The sequence below is a fragment of the Phyllostomus hastatus genome, unplaced genomic scaffold (genome assembly GCF_019186645.2).
Source record: "Phyllostomus hastatus isolate PE091 unplaced genomic scaffold, TTU_PhHast_1.1 phas_contig_965, whole genome shotgun sequence".
Taxonomy (NCBI): domain Eukaryota; kingdom Metazoa; phylum Chordata; class Mammalia; order Chiroptera; family Phyllostomidae; genus Phyllostomus; species Phyllostomus hastatus.
The window spans coordinates 159,770-182,233 of NW_025333996.1; the positions used below are offsets into that span (position 1 = coordinate 159,770).

General features: G+C 49.0%; 2 protein-coding genes and 1 pseudogene across 2 annotated transcripts; all 3 read left to right on the forward strand.

The window, feature by feature from the left end:
- The first annotated feature begins 1,193 nt into the window (after nt 1-1,193).
- LOC123828146 (patr class I histocompatibility antigen, A-2 alpha chain-like) lies at nt 1,194-3,379 on the forward strand. The gene is made up of 5 exons (XM_045852792.1): nt 1,194-1,257; nt 1,505-1,783; nt 2,056-2,334; nt 2,894-3,169; nt 3,267-3,379. Exons 1-5 carry the CDS (start codon nt 1,194-1,196, stop codon nt 3,377-3,379), a joined length of 1,011 nt encoding a protein of 336 aa, XP_045708748.1.
- Nucleotides 3,380-9,486: 6,107 nt separating this feature from the next.
- LOC123828155 lies at nt 9,487-10,688 on the forward strand (annotated as a pseudogene).
- Nucleotides 10,689-21,230: 10,542 nt separating this feature from the next.
- LOC123828154 (HLA class I histocompatibility antigen, alpha chain G-like) lies at nt 21,231-22,263 on the forward strand (the record flags this gene model as incomplete). Its single annotated transcript, XM_045852798.1, has 4 exons — nt 21,231-21,328; nt 21,548-21,875; nt 21,994-22,054; nt 22,108-22,263. Coding segments are annotated over exons 1-4 (606 nt in total), but the record flags the coding sequence as incomplete, so codon positions are not given.
- Nucleotides 22,264-22,464: the final 201 nt, after the last annotated feature.

A 22,464-nucleotide genomic window follows, 5' to 3' on the forward strand; every position in this document is an offset into this window, starting at 1 on the left:
CCCTCAAGGAGAGTCACTGGGGCAGTTGACACCTGACAGCACTTGTTGTCTGGATGGAATGGAAGCTCTCAGGGGAAAACCAGGGTTCTGGCAAACGTGTGTCTCCCCACAGCAGCCAGACAGCTTCCCAGAACTGACAACCGTTTCCAGTGGGATCTGTGGTAATGTTAACAATTGTGATTTTTGATGATGTGTCATTAAATGCATCAGCACTGGGAGATCTCTATCACTTAGTGAAACAAGGCATTACTTTCAAATAATCCTGCGTCAGTACAAGAGCTACTCAAGCAACATAACAGAATAGGAAATACTCAATGGATTTGTTTCAGGTTCCACTTTGAAAAGAGATTTTGAGGAACTACCACTTGTGTGGCTTTTGTGTACTATCCAAGATGAATATCCACACTTATCTGAAAAGGTTAGTAAAAATGCTCCTCCTAAATATTTGTGTGAGGCTGTATACATTTTTCATATACTGCAACCAAAATAACAGATTAAATGCAGAAGCAAATATGAAAATCCAGTGGGCTTCTAATCGTACAGACAAGCCCTGAGACTTTCAAAAAGTAAAACTTAAGCAGATCCACTCTTCTCACTGCCTCGTTTATTTCAGGAATAGTTATTTTTCATGAGAATATTATTTCTCTTAACATATCATTGGCTATTAATATTATTCCAAGTGAATTATTTTTCTCAAAATGTTTTATTCCTTATATTGATAAGCTATTGATAGCTATAACCCACATAAACAAAATTATTTTTGTGAGTCATTTCTATTTTCTAAGACTACATAGATGTTCTGACACCAAAATGTCTGAGAGTCACTGAATAAAACAGCACCTGGGCCGGGACTCAGAGAGGCAGCTGGACAGAGGTCTCCATGCAGGAGGAGGGTTGGGGCAGATTCCCGGGTCCCCAAGCCAGGCTCTCAGGGTCTCAGACCGAGGACCACATCTAGGGCGGGGACTGTCAGTGTTGGGGTGTGCCCTTCTTCCCCAGGTTTCCTTTCTCCTTCTCACGGGTCCTTCTGCCTGGATACTCCTGACGTTCTGCTGCAATTCTGGTTTGTATGTCCCAACTCTGCCCGAGCCAATCAGTGTCACCGTGGTTTCCAGTATAAAGTCCTCACATAGCATCCAGTTCCTTCTCATGCATCAGTACAGACGCTCTCCCAGACGCTCAGGGTCTGGGTCATGGGGCCCAGAGCTCTGCTCCTGCTGCTCTTCCAGGCCGTGGCCCTGACGGAGACCTGGGCGGGTGAGTGCGGGGTGGGGAGGGAACAGCCTCTGCAGGGCAGGAGGGAGGAGACCCGGCGGGGAAACAGGACACCGGGACTCAGAGGATGGGTCCCCAGACACCAGACCCTGGACCCCGGACCCTCTCTTCTGTCCTCCCGTCCTCCCCCCACCCCCCTTCTCAACCACCGAATCCTTTTCTGTGTCCCGGGCCCCCTTCTGCTGTCGCCCCACCATATACTCAAGACGCCCGTCCTCTACTTCCCCAGGCCCACACACCCTGAGACACGTCCTCACCTTCGTGTCTGGACTCGGGAAGTCCCGGTACTTCGTGGCCGGCTACGTGGACGACACGGAGGTCATGCGGTGCGACAGCAACGTTTCTAACTCGAGGGCGCAGCCGCGGATGCCTTGGATGGAGCACCCGTGGGTGGAGCAGGAGGATCCAGATTTCTGGGAGGAGCAGACGCGGCTCTGCAAGTACCATGAACAGGCTTCTCAAGGAAAGGTGAAAAACCTGCGCTCCTACTACAACCAGAGCGAGTATGGTGAGCTACGAACGCGTGCCCACATTCGGGCACAACCTCCCTTCACGCAGACGGGCACCAGTCTCCCCGAATCCGCTGCTGCCGAACGTCCCCTCAGGGCTGTGGGATCTGCCCTACGGCCATCCCGGGAGGAGCCCTCGGGGATCCTAACCCAGTCTTATTTTCACCCACTTTAGTCCCCGCGGAACGGGTCTTTACTGGTCGGTTGTCATCGGGCACATTTGTCCTCCAACAGGACTAAGTCCGCGGGGCTGACTTTAGGGCGGGGTCAGGGTCTCACACCTTTCAGCACAAGAGGGCCTGCGTTGTGGGGCCGGACGGGCGCTTCCTCCGCGGGTACAGTCGCACTGCCTATGATGGCACCGAAACCTTCGCCCTGAACTTGGACCCGAGTTCCACCACCGAAGCCAACAAGACCGCCCAGATCACCATATGGCGGGATTTGTTGCATCAACATGATGTGGAGTGTACGAGGGTCTTCCTGGAGCACACGTGCGTGCACTGGCTTCACCTGTTCTTGGAGAAGGGGAAGGAGACCCTGCTCAGAGCAGGTATCAAGTCGCAGGCCTCCTGGAGGAGGGAACCTGTGGGCTGGGGCAGCTTCCTACAAGGAGAGGAGGGAAATGGGGCAGTGTCAGAATCCCCCTCTTGCTCGGTCGAGGGAAGAGTCCCCCAGGTTTCCATATTTGTGACTCACGGGAGTGCCCAGCTTTCTCTAAAGGACAGTAAGGGACCCAGCATCTCCCTGAAACACCCGACAGCGGTTCCCTCACACCCTGCAGCACCTGCTGCACCAGGACGCTCTCCCTGGTTCTCAGGCTGAGACCTTCTCTGGAGACCTGACTCTGGCTTTGCTGTCATCAGCCTCCACCTGAGTCTGTGTCTCCACACAGAGACCTGGACACTCCTACCCCAGGTTCTCACCCTGATTCTGGAACTTTCCAGGAAATAGGAGATTATACCAGATGCCTCTGTCCAGAATGGTAACTGGGTGGTGTTTACCCTTTCCCCACTCCCACTGTCCTGTCCACTCTCAGGGTGGTCACATGAGAACTGCTGGAGTGTCCCATGACCATGCAAAGTTCCTGAATTTTCTCACCCTCCCCTCAGACCCTCCAAAGACACACATGACCCACCACCCCATCTCTGACCATGAGGTCACCCTGAAGTGCTGGGCCCTGGGCTTCTCCCCTGCGGACATCACCCTGACCTGGCAGCGTGATGGGGAGGACCTGACCCAGGACATGGAGCTGGTGGACACCAGGCCTGCTGGGGACGGGACCTTCCAGAAGTGGGCAGCTGTGGCCGTGCCCCCTGGAGAGGAGCAGAGATACACATGCCATGTGCAGCACCAGGGGCTGCCTGAGCCCCTCACCCTGAGATGGGGTGAGGAGGGGATTTGGGCACAGAGCCCCTCCTCAGGGTGTCCCTGAGCAGGGTCAGGAGTCAAGCCTGAGGTTGGCCTCTCACCTTCCTTTTGCAGACGCCCCTCCTCAGACCACCATCACCATTGTGGGCATTGCTGCTGCCCTTGGTCTCCTTGGAGCTATGGCCTCTGGAGCTGTGCTGTGGAGGAGGAAGAGCCCAGGTGGGTAAGGGGTGGGGCTGAGTTTCCCTGTCCCCTGGGGGCCAAGCCCAGGTGGAATTGTGCTCTGTCTGCTTAATGGGCATTGTATCCCGACACCAGTGCTTGTCCATCTGGGGCCTATTTCCTAACACTGACTCTTTAGTGAGGCCCATGGGAAAGTGAGGGACACATTTATCACCTGATGATTCTAGTGATGGGGACTGAATACCAGATGTCAGAGGTCAAAGGGGAAGGTCCCTGTTGAGGACAGATGTCCAGATGGATGGTAGGTCCAGTCCCCACACATGTACTTTCCCCGTATTTCCTGATCCTACCCTGGGTGTTCAGTCACACTTCTGGAAACTTCCCTGTGTTTCAGAAGTATGGGGCTCCTTTAGGGTCACAGGGCCCAGCCTTCTCCCTGACTTCTCACAGAACATTTTCTTCCCACAGGCAGAAGCAGGAAGAACTACACTCAGGCTGCCTGTAAGTCTGGGTGTTGGGGAGGTGACATCTGGGACCCTTGGGAGAGTGTGGGCTGGAGTCTGTGAGGCGGGCTCTCGCACCCCATAACTCTGCTGTTGTGTCTTCCCCAGGCAGCCACAGTGCCCAGAGCTCTGATGTGTCTCTCACAGCTCCTAAGGGTGAGACCCTGAGGGCAGGAAGTGAGATGGGGAGGTTGGGACTGAGGGGCACTGCTGGGTTTTGGGGATTCTCAGAGGGGGACATTCTGAGCATATGATGACTGTGGGAGAATGTGACTCTTCTGAGACTGACCTACATTTGTTCATAATAACTTTCTCTTCCAGTGTGACAGAGCTGCTTTCTATGGGACTTGGTGCTAAAACACCCACTGCAGCCTCCCTTTGGGACTTTAAAGATCTTATTTGCTATTTCTTCAACCCCCATCAAAATGGTATTTAATCATTTCAATGTCTCTATTTAGTGATATAGATAGATAGATAGATATAAATAAATCAGAAGTGATTTTTGGAACTATAAGACGCAACTTTCTCCCTCACATTTGGGAGGAAAATGCAGTGGGGACCCTGCTCCTGCCTCCTGTTACCCCAGTCTACAACTGACCCCCCAGCCACAGTGAGCCATGTAAGCTACATTTGAACTATAAGACGCACCTCCATGTCCTCCCAAATTTGGGGGGTGCGTCTTATAGTCCAAAATATGGTAGATTAAAAGCTCCAAATATTATTGTTTCTGGTAGCTGTGATTCTATCTACACCTTCACCCCATTTGTTAAGCTGTTTTAAGTCACTTTACATTCATAGACTTAAAATCAGGTATGAAGACAACCCGGGAAGAACAGACTGTGTACCACAGGACAAGGGGACCACACGGCTCCTGTGATGTTCCCTGTGACCACCTGTGGTCTGTGCACAATTAAGGGTTTCTTCCCACACATCTGAATGTGACCTTTTGTGCCTCTGGCTGTGGCTGGTTGGATCCTCTGATTCTAACCAAGTGCTGCTTTGTTGCCCCAAGCTTCCAGGCCCCCCTGGTTTAGATCTCAGGGGTGTCCATGTGGGGTCAAAGAGCTGACCAATCAGAAGGTGAGAACACCTGCTTAAAGCAGGAGCTGTTCCAGCATCCACTGTCCTTAATCCGCTGCAGACACTGCTCTCATTCTGCAGATGCTGAGACCTGGAAGTTCATGACCAAGAAGCCCATGTCCTTAGTGGCTTCCTCTGAGAGTTCCTCCCCAGGAGAGAGCCCTTAGGCCACAGGGTCAGTCTGGCTGCTGAGCTGAGAACAGAATCAGGAGACAAGGGACCAGTGAGGCAGGAGGGAAAGGTGTGGGGAAGCTCCCATGGTTCCAGGCTGCAGGTACTGGGTGTACTGACGGGCCTGTGAGCAGTGGAAACAGTGGGAAGGGACTGGACACTGAATGCATTGGGAAGATGGATTTCACAGCATTTTCTAAGGATTCAATCTGGTGTGCGGGAAAGGAGTCAAGGAGGCACCCCACCTTTGTTCTGTGCCAGCAGAAAGAAGGGGTTTTATCAGCAGAGAGGGAGAAGACACTAGCCGAGCATGTGTTGGGGAGGGGTGGGTATTTCAAGCATTCAGAGGATGAAAAGGTCAAGGTGAGATTTCTGTTAGAAACACCAGTGAGGTGTCAGGTTGGACCAATGACTGTGGGGACCTTGAGGAGAAATGTTTGGGCTTGAGACATAGGTGTGGAGGTGATGCAATAAAAATGACATTAAAGCCGTGAGTGTGGATGAGGCCACCAAGGGAGCCAGGACTGTGGAAGAGGAAAGACAAGGACTGGACTCTGTACCTCCCTGTCCCAACAATGGTGACAGTGGTCACCACTGGCCACTCACCCAGGTTGGTGACTGCCAGGTCTCCTTGTCATACAGTCACCATTTGGTGATTATCATTCACTCATAACTTACAGGGAGATGTTCTGAGATTGTCCTGCTGTGCTCTTCACCACTTCTACACTCACCCTCCTTAGTCCCTCTCATAACTTCCATCCAAGTCAGCAAAAATATGATGGTTGTCCTGTATCAGCCTTCAACATTGATTAGTAGGGTCTAGGCAAAATACAGCTTAAGAAGTATAATCAATAATATTGTTGTGACTACGTATGTTGTCAGATGGCTACTAGATTTATTGGGGACATTACTTAATGAGGAATATAATTGTTTAAGCCCTCTGTTTATAGCTGAAACTAATAAATATTATATAGCAACTGTTTTGAAACATAAAAAATTATTTAAAGTTTTTAAAAGCACTAACTTGGACTTCTTGCCCAGCATTATGATAGAAGTTTGGGGGAGAAATTCGAGTATTTTGTGGCAAGTCCACGAGCAATCCTGGTCTCAGACAGATTTGGATGTATATAAGTCATTGATGAGGTAGGGCCCAGGTTGCAGAAATGACTTAAATCCACATTTAAATATTTTCTTTTTCTGGGGAAGGAAAGGTAGTTTATATGTCATCATATGATGTGAAAGGTACAGCGTTTTCTCTCCGTGGGGGAAAGTCAAGTGGAAGATGTAGAAAGAAGCTCTCAGTTCAACATCATGAAAATCTCCAAACGATCGCTCTCTGCAATTATTCCCCTGATTGATTTCTGGAGCAAATAATAGAACCCAAATTTTCTACTTTAAACATAAAAGGATTTCTAAATGGGATATTGTGGGCTCGTTTTATTTTAGGAGAAGCCACAGGACACACATGTCTGAGAGACTCACGCACACCCGAAGGTGGGAAGAGAGAAGAGCTCAGATGGTGCCGAACACACACCCACAGCTCACAGTCCGGACTCTCTGGGTGTCTCAGCCTGAGGAGGGGAGGACTGGGGCTGTCAAGGCCAATCCCTTCAGCTGGGAGGAGCAGAGGTTGAGCATTCCTGCAGGAGGGTGGGTAGGAGCTGTGGCTGAGCTTTGAGACCCGGGCAGGGATGAAGCACAGAGTGTGGCCTCGGTTGTCTGGCCTTCCACCTCCCAGACAGAGAAACAAAGCCACGGAACCTGGCCGCCCCCACCTCACTCTCCCAGGCCTTGTCTTCCCTCGTTCCTCCAGTGCTCGCTCCCTCTCCCCCTCTCAGAGTGCGCAGCAGGCAACCAGAGAAGCTGTAGCAGTGCTTTGGGGTTGCAGAGCACATTATCTGCAAACCTGGGAATCCTAGTACAGAAACATTTTTTTCCATGAGGGACAGGTGCTTTCTGCTGCTAATGCCAAGGTCAAGTGCAGATACAGAGGGGAAGCTGCAGAGATCTGCAGGTCACCACTTGTAGAACAAAGCCATTAAAGGCAGTGGCCAGCTGCCCCCCACTCACCCCTCCAGCCCCCTACCCCAGCAGCTGGGCTGCCTGCAGCTTCTGTCTGCTAGGGGCAGCACTGTGATTTCACGCATTTGAAACCCCATATGCCACTAAATTCCTCTAAGGGCTTAGTGCCCTGAAACCAAGGTGACCGGAACACAGAAGAGACACTCATCTTTGCAGGGATCAGGAGCCATTTCCCACCATCCTTGCAGACAGTGAAAAAACCTGGTTGGTGCAAGGGAACTAAAAAACAAAACAAAACAAAAAAACAAAAAACAAAACCTTATGTTTCAGCACCACCTACAGGAAAACAATAAAAAGACTTCTTAATCTACCAGAGAAGGCGTCTCATACACAGACGCCTACGCAGAGAAGAGTCTGCCCTTCGGCCATACACACACACACTTGTCCTGTCTCAAATCCCCCTGCAGGAGGTGCTGTCCACTCAGGAGTTTCTGCCGGGACAGCGTCACCCTCCCGTGTGGTTACTGTGTGAGTGTCACTCACGTTTCTTTCATTGAATGGGGACGCCTCTCTGACCTAAATTAACCCGAGGCAGCAGGGTTAATTTAAGAGATGAAGACCCGTTAATTTCCCAGTCTTCCAGAATGGGTGCATGTTGGGACAACAACAAATACGTAACTTTTAAGAAATGACTGTTATGCATCAGAGCAATTCGTTCTGCAGTCATTCAACAGTGTGCTTCACATTTGGAAATACGACGGACTGAGTGCACCCTGAGGGGCCATGCTGTGGTCTGCAGGTTTGTGACAATAAATCCACGTGCTGAATTTACAACCCTCAGCCCTGGCTGGTAGCTCAGTGCTGAATTTACAACCCTCAGCCCTGGCTGGTAGCTCAGTCGGGTGCGGGTTGTATCCTGGGTCAGGGCACGTGCAAATGCCAGCCAATGAATGCATGAATAAGTTTGACAGCCAATCCATCTCTCTCTCTCTCTCTCTCTCTCCCCCTCCCTCCCTCTCCCTCTCCTTTCTTCTCTGTCTCCATCCCTCTCTCTCATCATATCACTCAATAAATTGCTTTTTAAAAAAGAAATGATAACCCCCATGCACATTATAAGAGATGGGGCCTGGCAGGTGCTCAGATCTTGAGGGTGGAGTGGTTGTGAGTGGGTTGCGTTTCTTACAGAAGAGGTTCCAGAGAGAGGTCTTGTCCCTTCTGCTCCATGAAGTGATGGCAAAAAGGCACAGCCCATGACACAGGAAGGCCCCCTGTCTGCACGTGGCAATGCAGGAGCCCTGATCCAGGACTCACAGCGTCCAGAACTATGAGTCACACACGGCTTTGCCTCCAAAGTCACCTGGTTGGTGATATTTTGTTATAGCCACCCAAAGGAATCAAGACAGGCAGATACTGAAATGGAATTGAAGGCCACGTCCAGGGCTCCCTCAGAGGCCACCCAGAGGAGAGGTTGGGCAGGTCCACACTAGAGCACAGTCCTTCCCACTCTGTTGGCTCTGTCGCTGCCCCTCCGTCCAGAACCTGCCTCCTGCGTCTGTTGCCCTGGACACAGGACGGACTCTGTAGCAGGTCTTTTCTGTCCTCCCAAAAGGGCGACCGCCCTTAGGTCCCTGGCTATAAATGTTATCCTCTCCCCTCACCTTCCTGACAGAGGTAACTAAAATGTTCATAGAGAGTCATGGCTGCTGTAGCTCAGTGGCTTGAGCATTGGTTATGAACGAAAGGATCGCTGGTTCGATTCCCAGTCTAGGACACATGCCTGGGTTGCAGGCCAGGTCCCCAGTTGGGGCTGCACGAAAGGCAACCACACACTGATGTTTCTCTTCCTCTCTTTCTCCCTCCCTTTCCCTCTCTAAAAATAAATAAATAAAATCTTTTTTAAAAAGTCATAGTGAATATCCACAGGCCTGGCCGGGTGACTCACTTGTTTGGAGCGGGTCGTATACGCCAGACGGCTGCAAGTTCGATCTCCGCCAGGGGGCGGACGCGAGGCAACCAAACTGTTTCTCTCCCTTGAGTGTCTAATAAAATTAAAATAGAAACAGCAAGAAAGCAAACAACGACACAGAGAACAACGAGTCTTTATTCCTGAAAGTTTCTTTCTAAGACTGCACCAACCCCATTCAGGGGTTACGTTAGACGCGGAGCTCTGCGCCCGAATCAGAGTAGGAGGGAGGCGGCGCTGCAGCTTGGGGTCCAACGCTCCCCCTTGGGGCCCCTCCGGGCCCCACCTCACTGCCCCAGTGAGCTGCGGTCCGGGTTCCTGCTAAGGTGTCAACGCCTCCTAAGGTCAGGACTCCTAGTTCCTAACCCCCATCCCCAGCCCCCCCCCCAAAAAAAAACAGGAGAGAGAAAGAGAAGGGAAAGAAAGCTTTGATATTGAATGTATTTTGAATTAAGTGAAATGTTTTCCATCCTTTGAAATACCTAGTTCAGGTGTATGTGTGGACAGAATCTGTGATAATTTGCGTGCTAATTTTGAAAACATGCAGCAGTCATGGTCTTTTTCCATGCGGAGTCCACACTAAAGGGAAGAAATCTCCTTAATCCAATAAGCAAAGAGCTTAATGTAGAGAGAACGCCTGCCATGACCAAGGGCTAGTTCCAATGATGACCGTTCCTTGTGTCCGTGAAATCTGATTTAACCGGGGACCCAGGAAGTTCCCCAGGAAAACCCGAGGTGTGGAGCTGAAGACGATAAAGTGAATGAGTCCTGTGGGCCCCTTCGGTGGGCCCGAGGGGTGGGGACAGAGCTAACAGATGATCTCTCTTTCCACAGTGGACGTGACCTTGGATGTGGACACGGCCAACAACCACCTCTACATCTCCGAGGACCGGCGGCGAGTCCGCTGCGTGTACAAGGAGCAGAAGCGCAGGGTCTGTCCCGAGAGGTTCAGCGCCTCCCTCTGTGTGCTGGGCTCCCGGCGGCTCACGTCCGGCCGGCACTACTGGGAGGTGGACGTGGGCACCAGCACAGAGTGGAACCTGGGCGTCTGCAAGGAGTCTGTTCCTCGGCACCAGGAGGTCGTCTTCTCTTCAGAATGTGGATTCTGAACCATGAGCTGTAGGGAGAGGGTCAAGTTCCTAGCCAGCACCAGGCTGATGACAGTTCTCATAGTCAGTTCCTGCTTACACCGCGCGGGTGTTTTCCTGGACTTTGGAATGGGGACCATTTCCTTTTATGGCGTGGGCGACGGCTCTCACATTTTTATGTTCCCCCCGATTTCTGTGGCAGAGCCCCTGCGTCTGTTTTCGCTCCTGGGATTCCGTCGGAGGACAGCAGGGGCTTCATGATGCTCTCTGCCGGGTTCAGTCCCAGCGTGGCCAGTGCAGCTGGGCAAGGCCATGGGACTCTGAGCACAGCAGGTACAGACGCACCCTGGGTGCGCACAGCCATGGACACCAGCCCCTCTGCTGGTGACCCAGCGCCCTGAAAAACATGGGACAGCTGTGAATCCCAAATACAGATTATGGGGAACTTACGCTTCCCATATTAAGTCCTGTTATGGTTGTTTTCTTTGGGGCTTCCTTGTATAATTGTCCAATAAACATGTTCTGAATGTGCAACTCAATTGCCAAATGGTTTCCTTTTTAAAAAAATATATTTTATTGATTATGCTATTACAGTTGTCCCATTACCCCGCCTTCATTCCCCTCCACCCTGCATGCCCTCTCCCACCCACATTCCCACCCCTTTAGTTCATGTCCATGTGTCATAAGTTCTTTAGCTTCTACATTTCCCATACTATTCTTGCCCTCCCCCTGTCTATTTTCTACCTACCATCTGAGCCGCTTATTCTCCGTACATTTTCCCACTCTCTCCTCCTCCCACTCCCCTGTTGCTAACCCTCCATGTGATCTCCATTTCTGTGATTCTGTTCCTGTTCTAGTTGTTTGCTTAGTTTCCTTTTTTTTTGTTGTTGTTGTTTTAGGTGTGGTTGTTCATAATTGTGAGTTTGCTGTCATTTTACTATACATGTTTTTTTTTATCTTCTTTTTCTTAGATAAGTCCCTTTAACATTTCATATAGTGAGGGCTTGGTGATGATGAATGCCTTTAACTTGACCTTATCTGGGAAGCACTTTATCTGTCCTTCCATTCTAAATGAAAGCTTTGCTGGATAGAGCAATCTGGGATGTAGGTCCTTGCCTTTCATGATTTGGAATACTTCTCTCCAGCCCCTTCTTGCCTGTAAGGTCTCTTTTGAGAAATCAGCTGACAATCTGATGGGAACTCCTTTGTAGGTTACTGTCTTCTTATCTCTTCCTGCTTCTAGAATTCTCTCCTTCATTTTTACCTTGGCTAATGTAATTATGATGTGCCTTGGTGTGTTCCTCCTTGGGTCCAACTTCTTTGGGACTCTCTGAGCTTCCTGGACTTCCTAGAAGTCTATTTCCTTTGCCAAATTTGGGAAGTTCTCCTTTATTATTTGTTCAAATAAGTTTTCCACTTGTTGCTCTTTCTCTTCTCCTTCTGGTACCCCTATAATTGGGATTTTGGATCGTTTAAAGATGTCCTGCAGATTCCTAAGCCTCTCCTCATGTTTTTGAATTCTTATTTCTTTATTCTTTTCTGACTGTATGTTGTTTTCTTTCTTCTGGTCCACTCCATTGATGTGAGACCCAGCTTTCATTCCATCACTATTGGTTCCCTATGCATTTTTCTTCATTTCACTTACTGTAGCCTTCATTTTTTAATGTAATTTGAGATCAAAATCAACCAATTCTGTGAGCATCCTGATCACCAGTGCTTTGAACTGTGCATTTGGTAGGTTGGCTATCTCTCGGTCACTTAAAAGTACTTGTTGTGGAGCTTTCATTCATTCTTCTGTTTGAGCCATCTTTTTTTTTCCTTTGGTCTGGTTGTGCCTGTATGTTTAAGGGGCAGAGCCTTAGGTGTTCACCAGGGCAGGGCACCCCACTTGCTGGGTTGTGATGCTGTATGTGGGGGCAGGGTCCAAGAGGGAACAATGGCACTTGCTCCACTCTCCATTGGACCTCAGTCCCTTCCACCGCTTCTCCCTGAGCAAACTGGGCCCCTCAGTGCCAATTCCCATGTGGGTGGGCTTGTGCACCCTGTGCCACTTTCCAGGGACCTCTCCTGTGAGGCTGGGAGTCTCTCTCTGTGCCTCAACTCCCACAGGTGTTCTCAATCAGTGCCCCAAGGTTCTATTTCCCAGTGCTGTGATCCCGGGTTGTGTTCAGTGCCTTGTTTCACAATTGCCACCTCATTGGGTCTGCCGGTTGCCACCCCTCGGCTGAGATTTTCCAGCCACTGCTTGCATGCCCAGGGTCCACCTGCTGCAGTCTTGCACCCCCTGGATGCCTTACACACCTGGTCTCAATGTTCTCTGCTCTCCCAGCCGTGTCCCATGCCTGGATGCCTGACTCCGCCCCTCCTACCAGCCTGGATGAACGTATTTATTTCAACTCCTTGATTGTCCAACTTCCATACAGTTCAATTTTCTGTCAGCTCTGGTTGTTATTCTGTTTCTAAATTATTGTTGTCCCTATCTTGGTTGTTTGAGGAGGCACAGTGTGCCCACCTATGCCTCCATCTTGGCCGAAAGTGGTTTCCTTTTTATTTTCTAAAAAAATCAACTGCATGTATCAGGGAGGTTGCAGACAAAATGAAAATAAGTGTGTGAGCCAACAGAATGAATGATTTTCTCTGCGATGGGAAACCAGACCTACAGAAACAGTTCAAACAGGGATGTGCCCTGACTGAGTGGCTCAGTGGGTTGGAGCATGGGCCCCTCCACCAAAAGATTGCCAATTTGATTCCTGGTCAGGGCATATGCTTAGGCCACATACAGGAAACAACTGATATCTCTCTCTCCCTCTCCTTTCCTCTCTCTAAAATCAAAATAAAAAAGAAGAGAGAGTTTATGTATTCTATTGCACTAAGCAACAGAAAAACACATAATTTGTTTCAAGTGGGTGAACATTTTATTTCCTAGATAAAGATAAAAACTGTGGAAAATGAAGAATCATTTAGCCCTTATTTTGTATCTTTATTTTACACATTTCTACAATGTGCTGTCAGAGAAAACTAAGTAGTTCCAGTGAGTTGCTTCTTCTTCATGTGCAGATTTTTTTTGACATGGTTGGCCCTCTGTGAATGTGTGGATTGGGTGAACAAACTCCTATTGAAAAGGGTTAGACCTGCTATGTATAGATTTGTCACTTGGTTTTGTAGTTTATCACTGAAATTTAGATATGGGGTTCTGTCCACACTCAGGTTTTAATGTTTCAAAATCATGTGGTTCATCTCCAGTGTCACATACACTGTTCTCAGGGTCTGGCCCAGCATCTCCATGGTGCTTCCCCTGCACAGACACCACCAGAGGCTGCAGCACATTCACATCCCCACAGCCCCCACCAATGCCCTCCAGACACCAGAGCCACCCACACTCTCCTGATGCTGGTGGCAGATCCTATGTGATTGATTCCATTTTCACTTTTTACGTCACTGTGTGAGAGGGCCATCTCTGGTGGGTATAGACCTCTCCTAGTTGGCTTCCTGTTTGCCTGCTTTTCACCCCTCACTGCGGATGCTCAGGGATCCTAGAGCTCCTGAGGTCATGAACTGTTGGAAGTGACTCTTGACAATCTAATCTGTGGATGTCAGTGTTTATAATATTCTTAATTACACTGTTTAGTGATCCTTCACTGAATGCCAATATTGTACATAATATCCACCATGAACTTTATTTTTAAGTTAAATAGAATTGACACGCAACCTTGTGTAAGTGTAAGGTGCCCAGTGTGTTTATTTGATGCACTTACATCACTCATATGTCACCTAATGGTGGTAATCCACCCTGAGAAACGTGTGGTTGTGTGATGTTGTGGTTCTGCAAATAGCACAGAGGCCCTCACACTTGGATGGTCTCCCTACTGCTCACCTGGACTGCAGGGTTCAGTTTGTTGCTCCTGGGCTGCAAGCCTGCACAGCGTGCTACTGCACAAAACAACATGAGATTAAATCAGCACAGGAGAAAATAAAACATGAAGAGACCCGCTAAAAGGGAAGTGCAGGAAGGCACTGAGGTCAAACAGAGCAAACTGTTCCACTGCAACGGTTTTTGTTTCTAACCTTAGACTGAGGATGTGGTTACTGATATGAGAGTGGGAGAGAATGAGAGAGAGAAACATAGTTCAGTAATCTTGACTTATTTTGCTAAAAACTCTTATTATCATCAGTTTGGGCCTTAGGGTGCAGAGGTGAAAAAACACCTTTACTTTAGTGATAATTTCTCATTTATACATTTTAACATTTTATAATTTTACAGGGAATATGCATTCATCATATAAATTGTTTATTATCTACATACATATAATTGATTTGAAAAGCATTGTTGACATGTATAGAAGGGAAGGCAGATGGGGAGGAACGTGAAGAGCTCAGCTCAGGGCCGACAGTGCTGGGCTCCACGTCTGGGCTCTGGGCCATGAACTTGCACACCTTCCCCCACTCTTCACTCAGGGTGCTGCCCTCTGTGGAGGCCAAGCTGGGTCTCTCCTTTCTTCTGGGGCATGGTCATTCATATCTTTTCAACTCTCTGTTGCTTTAAGAAACTGCTTTTTGTATTATACATGGCATTTTTCATTATTTTCAGGGGGAGGATTTGCCCACACAATCTAGCCACCTTTGTCAGAAATAATATTTAAGGAAACAGTTGGTCCCAGAGAACAGGGTCAGAATCTGAATCTTAAATCGTGATGTGAGGATGATCTGTCAGGGGTTTTATAAGTGTAGGGGTTTTATGTAACTTGTTCTTTGAAAACATTTTTCATGCACATACAAGAGAATTCAAAAAACCCTCAAGAATATACAAAATTAAATGAGTCACATTGTCCCCCTGCTCCTTCAGTCACCAAAGTCATCTAAAAACACCTGTCACAGTGAGTCACTTATGATTTCTCCTCCCAGGAAAATCTACCTGTGCATTAATGATGCTCTTATGTCTGTGAAAATATCTCAGGTCACAGAGGGGGAGAAAATGTTTACTAATCACTTGTTTTACACTATGCATGAGAATCCTCAAACTCAACAGTAAGAAAACACTCAATAAAAAGTGATCAATATTCTAGAAAACATCTCACCAAAGTATATATGTCAGCCTTGGGTTCAGTTGGTTGGAGCATCGTCCCATGCAGCAAAATGTTGTGGGTTTGACCCCTGGTCAGGACACATACATAAGTTTAGTGTACGATCCCCGGCCTGGTCACCCAGGGGAAGCAACCTATTGATGTTTTTCTCTCACATCAATGTTTCTCTCTCTCCCTTCCTCTCTCTCAAAGCAAGGAAAATGAAATGTCATTGGGTGAGGAAAACAAAAAAGAAAAAAGGAAACAAGATGTTTATTTAAGGGAGTGGCACTAAACCCAGGGTCACGGGTGAGTTGTTCCTCCAAGACCTGGCTCCCTGATGGCTTCTAGGGGATGGGTTGCACTGGGGACTGAGGGACTTAGGGTAAAGGTCTCCACTGATTGGTCAGCACTAGGGTAGGGGGTGGTTAATCATTGTATCTGGTCCAATGTCAGCCAAGGAGTTGTTCTGTCTGGTTCACACATTCATTCCACTGCTGTTCCCAGAGTCTAAATCTTCATGAGTATGTTTTTCAACACATCAGATATTCAACCCCTTTCCTCTCTGCAGACCCCTGTCCACAGCCCTCGGTCCTGCCACACATGGGCAGGGTCTCTGCACACCTGGAGCTAGACAGACACCCTGGATGTACTTTACCTCATCTCGGGCAGCCCTGGTCTCTCCTGTTGTGGATCCCCTGTCACCTGGATCCCACGTGTTCCCCTTGTTTGGTTTACTTCCTGATTTTCCCCACTTTACCTGGTAGTATTTTCTTTTTTTTAATATATTTTATTGATTATGCTATTACAGTTGTCCCATTCCCCCCTTCTCTCCCCTCTACCCTGTACCCCCTCTCCCACCCACGTTCCCCCCTTTAGTTCATGTCCATGTGTCATACTTATGAGTTCTTTAGCTTCTACATTTCCCGTACTATTCTTGCCCTTCCCCTATCTATTTTCAACCTACATTCTATGCTACTTATTCTCTATACCTTTTCCCCCTCTCTCCTCCTCCCACACCCTGCTGCTAGCCCTCCATGTGCCCTCCATTTCTGTGGTTCTGTTCCTATTCTAGTTGTTTACTTAGTTTCGTTTGGTTTTGCTTTAGGTATGGTTGTTAATAATTGTGAGTTTGCTGTCCTTTTACTATACATGTCTTTTCTTTATCTTCTTTTCTTAGATAAGTCCCTTTAGCATTTCATAAAATAAGGGCTTGGTGATGATGAACTCCTTTAACTTGACCTTATCTGAAAAGCACTTTATCTGCCCTTCCATTCTAAATGAGAGCTTTGCTGGATAGAGCAATCTGGGATGTAGGTCCTTGTCTTTCATGACTTGGAATATTTCTTTCCAGCCCCTTCTTGCCCCTTCTTTTCTCTTTGGAGAAATCAGCTGACAGTCTGATGGGAACTCCTTTGTAGGTGACTGTCCCCTTATCTCTTGCTGCTTCTAGGATTCTCTCCTTCGTTTTTACCTTGGCTAATGTAATTATGATGTGCCTTGGTGTGTTTCTTCTTGGGTCCAACTTCTTTGGGGCTCTCTGAGCTTCTTGGATTTCTTGGAAGACTGTTCCCTTTTTCCAGATTGGGGAAGTTCTCCTTTATTATTTGTTCAAATGCGTGCTCAATTTGTTGCTTTTCCCCTTCCCATTCTGGTACCCCTATAATTCGGATGTTGGAACGTTTAAAGGTGTCCTGGATGCTCTTAAGCTTTTCCTCGTTTTTTTGAATTCTTATTTCATCATGCTTTTTCTACTTGGTTGATTCTATCTTCCTTCTGGTCCACTGTATTGTTTTGAGACTCAGATTCCTTCCTTTCACTATTGGCTCTCCTCCGTGTATCTTCCTGCATCTCTTTTATGGTAACCTGCATCCTTTCATCTAAATTGCGCCCAAAATCAACCAGTTCCGTGAGCTTTCTGATAACCAGTGTTTTGAACTGTGCATCTGATAGATTGGCTATTTCTTAGTTGCTCAAAAGGATGAGTCCTGGGGGACTGATCTGTTCTGTTGGAAACATGTCTTATGGCTTTCCCTGTCTCTCTCTTTTTTTCTCTCCTGGCCTGGTCAGCTCTTGTTACGGTGGGGGGCGGAGCCTTGGAGGTGTTCACCAGGGCTGGGCTCCCGGGCACTAGATTGTGATGTTATATGTGGGGGCAGGGGCGGGAGGGAACAATGGCGTTAGTTCCGTTCTCCTGGGTTCAGACCCTTCTCTGGGATCCTGGGCTGCGAGCTCTGCCCTGGTCCACAATCGCTGCCTCACTGGGACCGCCAGACACAGCTTCTGTACTCAGGGATCACCGCTGTGTTCTTGCACCCCGGATGGCTGTCACACCGATTTTAGCGCCAAATTTTCCCCGACCTCCGCACGCCGCCCAACCCGCGCCAGCCCCGCGCCTGCCCAGCTGCGTCGTCTCCTACCAGTCTGGATGTACGGGTCTACTTGAACTTCTTGGCTGTCCGACTTCCATTCAGATAAATCCTCTATCAGTTCTGAGTGTTATTCTATCCATAAATTATTGTTGTTCTAATCTTGCTTGTGAGGGAAGTGCGAGTGCGTCCCACCTATTCCGCCATCTTGCCGGAAGTACCTGGTAGTATTTTCCAAAGAGAATGTGATAAGTTCACTATTAAAACTCTAAACACATGCAGAAACTGTAGGCTATCCTAGCCCTTATTCACATCTTGAGTGTATATAGAACTCGGTGTTGGAAATTTTTTTTTCGTTAGAAATTGGAAGGCACTGTAACAATGTTTTCTAGTCTCCAGGCTCATATTTGCTGCCTCTTGCAGTTTTCATTGTCTTTCCCACCCTCTTTCTGAAATTCCATTGTGATGTGTTACAGCGTGGGTCTGTTTTATCTGCTGTAGTGAGAATTTCATTAGCCCATTCAAAAATGTATATTTTCATCTGTGAACCTTGAGAAATATTCTTGGAAAATTTTTAAATCATTTCCTACTCATCATAATTTTTATTTTGATTTTTCCACACTATTTAAACTGTCATTATTAACTTGTTGGGATCCCTTCACTGATGGACTAATAGGTCTTTTCTCCAGCTTGCCCACACTTTTCCATTTGTACGACTCAGTAGAAATATAGCTTGAATCTTCCAGTACACCTACCGAATTATTCATTTCTATGATGATATTTTTAATTTCCAAGTGATCTTTCCTGTTCTATGATTGTGTATATTTGTTCTATTTCAAATGCCATTCTTTTATGTCTTTCACATAATATTCAGACCACTGGAAGGGGACCCATAGATCTCCTGGTTATCTGCTTACGTGATATCAGGAACTTTCCCTCACAGCACTCGGTCACAATTACATTTCTCTGTGTGATTGCTGCTAATGACCCATCTCCCCTACCACAGTGCCACAGTCACAGAGCCAGGGTCCTATCCCTGCTCTCCACTTTGTCTCCAGACTCTAACTAATCCTGAGACAGTGAAGACCTTGAAACCCATGCTGGGTGATGAACTTGACCAGTTTGGATAGCCAAGGACACAGAGATGTCCCGTTGATGTCCTCCTGAACTGAGCCTAGCAAGCCTCCTATCACAGAACATTCTGGAACATTGCAAAAGTTCACTTGCAAGGAGTACAGAGTCAGAGTGAGGCAAGATAGTAGGGAGTTACGAACATTCCTGGGGAAGTGAGATGGGGAAACTGAAGCAAGAAAATTAAGCAAAGCCAAATGGTCTGAACCACACACAGCCAGCTGGTGAACTGAAAGACCTTATGTCCCCTAAGCAAGGACACTTGAGAAGAAATGATTTGTACCTCTCCTCCCTAACCAGAGAATGCATAGCTTAAATCTCCCTGGTTGGGGAAAATAAACAACAGAGACCCAGTTCATGCCATTTGCAGCAGATGAGCCCAAGGACAGATGAAATCAGGGAGACAAATAACAAAGAAACCCCATTAGAGCCAGACAGAACTAAGATAAAAGTAAAACAGTGGAGCCAACCAGAGGATAATCCCAAACGCCCCTATACTCTCATTCTGATGCATCAGTGTATTAAAAACATGCCAGAAATCTGGTGAATGTTCTGCTGAAAACCTCCCGTAAGGCTGAAGGTTCTTGACCACAGGGGAGAAACAAAAACCCTCCAGACAGAGACCTGGGGCAGCACCCTCCAGAGCGCACCCACATCCTGTGTCAGACACTAACTTCCTTCTCTCCTTCTGAGCTCTAAGGTGCCCTTGAGAATATCAGCCAGAGGAGCAGCAGGCAGTGGCAGCTTGTCTCAGGCTGATCCCGCATCCTGTCTTCAAGGCCCCCTTTTTCTCACACTCTCCAGTGAGCTGACAGCTGCCCCACCTCGACTCACTCTTTTTGTGTAACATTTTCAGAAACCACAGCAGCCCCCATCTAGCCTCTCTCCAGTTACTTCCTCTACCCTAAGTCCTTCCTCAGTGTCTCTGTCCCCAGCTTTAATAAACGCAGTTTAAACATCCCCTAACTGAGGATGTGAAATCTCATCCAGAGGAAGTCAAGCGCCCACACACCCCACACCACGGCTTGTCCTGAGGCAGAACCCCACAGGCCCACAACTGTTCCATGACCCAATGAAAGGGGGTCATCAAGGCTCCGAGAGAAAACACCCTGCATTCACTGCAGCTCCACCACTCATGAACCTCTCTGAGTCTCCTTTCCCCAAAAAGGATCCCATATCGAGTGCCTCCTGGGTTTGCCCTGAAGATTACACTTGACCCTCTCTGTAGGTCCCAGGGTGTCACTGCCTGAGATCCTCTGTCCACAGTGACCATCATTCTACTGATTCTCTAAATGCTCTACTGGAGCATTTAGAGACATTCTATCTTTTTGCCTTTATAAAACCAAAATATAAGAAAAAAAATATATATATATGATTATCTCCCTTAAGATAAATTTGTAAAAGAGAAATTTCTCTGTCAAAATGTAAGCATATTAAAATTGCTGTGACCTTTTGCAAAAGCGTCCTTCAGGAGTTTTGTCCCAGTTTTCAACCCCTTCACCCTTTGTGCTGTTGTTGTTTGATTGTTTTTGTTTTGTTTCACAGTTTATTTATTGATTATGCTATTACAGTTCCCCAGTTTTCCCCCCTTTATCCCCCCTCTGCCCTGCACTCCCCAACCCTCCAGCATTCTCCCCTCTTAATTTATGTCCATGGGATTGTATATATCAGTTCTTTGAATTCTCTGTTTCCTATACCATTCTTAACCTCTCCCCATCTATTTTATGCCCATCAATTATGCTTCTTCTTCCTTGTACCTTTTCCCCCCTATTCTTCCCCTTCCCTTTCCCCACTGAAAACCCTCCATGTGATGTCCATTTCTCTGATTCTGTTCCTGTTCTAGTTGTTTGCTTGGATCTTCGTCCAGGTGACAAGCCCGAGTTAGAGCAGTGAGTTCAGCGTGCTGGGCAGATTTCATTTCCAGTCAGTGAGAGCTCTCGATTATGTCCACCCTGGAAGTTACTGCATATCCCTCTCAGTAATGTCCCTGTTCATCCTTCAGATAAGATCCCTCTGTAACCAAATTAAAGCAGCAGCATCAATAGGAGTTTCCTGTAAATCACTCGTAGGAATCAGCAGGTGGTCAGTCAGTGAAACACAACTGTCTTCATGCTGTAAAGGGGGTAACAGCTGCAGGGTGAAGGTGATCACACCGAGTTCAAAGTGTTATTAGGTGCAGAGAGCAAGAGTCACTTTATTAGAAGCCTATCATCTGCCTGACAAGAGTGTGGAATGTGATGAGAGGTCAGAAAACGCTCAACGGATTGAGGAAGAGAAATAAGACGAGCACCCTAGAGCTCTCTTACTGCCTGTTTAAAACCTCAGAAGTACTGGGACGTGCCCCTCCTACTGGGAGGAGCTGAAAGTTCTGGGTGCCTGAGGAGGAGTCAAGGCAGTGACGCAATCCCGGTGCTAGGATACGGTGACGCTTCAGCCACCCGTCCTTACTCACGTGGGGTGTGGAAACCGGCTGCAGATCAGTCCAGGATGCAGCGCCCGCCGCGAGAACAGGATCTCATTGTCCTCTGACGCTCCAGTCAGGCCCATGGCGCCCCGAACCCTCCTGCTGCTCTCAGGGACCCTGGCCCTGACCCAGACCTGGGAGGGTGAGTGCGGGGTCGGGAGGGAACGCCCTCTGCGGGACAGGAGCGACGGGCCGGCGGGGGCCCGGGATCCGGGGGAAGACCACGCTCCTGTGCCCGAACAGGACACAGACTCCGGACTCGTGCATCCGCCCACCCTGCCACTGACCCTACCGCTTCCCCGTCCCCTCTTCTCACCCCGCTGCCCTCCTGTCTGTCCCCCCGGGCGCCCCGCCCCCGCAGGCCCCACCGCGAACCCAGGACACGCGTCCTCCCCGCCCCCAGGCCCCCACAGCCTGACGCACTTCCACACCGCCGTGCACGGACCGGGCAGCGAGGGGTACCGGTACACCGTCGTCGGCTACGTGGACGACTCGGAGATCTTGGGGTTCGACAGCAACACACCGAGGCCCAGGCTGCAGGCGCGGGTGCCTTGGATGGAGCAGCCTTGGAAGGAGCAAGAGGATACACGTTTTTGGGAGGAGCAGACGCGGATAATCAAGCTCAACCAACACACCTCCCGGGAGAACCTGAACAGGCTGCGCGCCCGACTACAACCAGAGCGAGGACGGTGAGCCCGAGCCACGTGCGCCTGGGGCTCCGGGGACGCACCCATCCCGAAGGACAGGCGGGGGACGCTCCATTTTTCCCGTGAGGGGGAGGGGCTAACTTCTCGGGGCGGGGGTCAGGGCCTCACACTTGGCAGGAAACGACCGGCTGCGTCGTGCGCTCGAAACGGGAGCTTCCTGCGCGGGTTCAGTCAATTCGCATACGACGGCACCGACTTCATCGCCCTGAACCAGGACCTGCGCTCCTGGACCGCTGCCGCGGGGGTCAGCTGGAGCAACGTTGTGCGGGTCCCTGACGCGGACGTTCGGAGGGTCTTCCTGGAGGACACGTGCGTGCACCGGCTCCCGCCTGTTCCTGGAGAAGGGGAAGGGAGACCCTGCTCAGAGCAGGTACCAGGGACTGCAGGCCTCCCCCGAGGAGGGGATCTGTGGGCTGGGGCCGCTTCCTGCAAGGAGAGGAGGGAAGTGGGGCAGTGTCAGAATGTCCCCTCCTCCTAGGGAGAGGGAAAGAGTCCCCCAGGTATCCTTATTCTGTGACTCACCCGCGAGTCCCAGCTTTCCCTAAAGGACAGTAAGGGACCCAGACTCTCC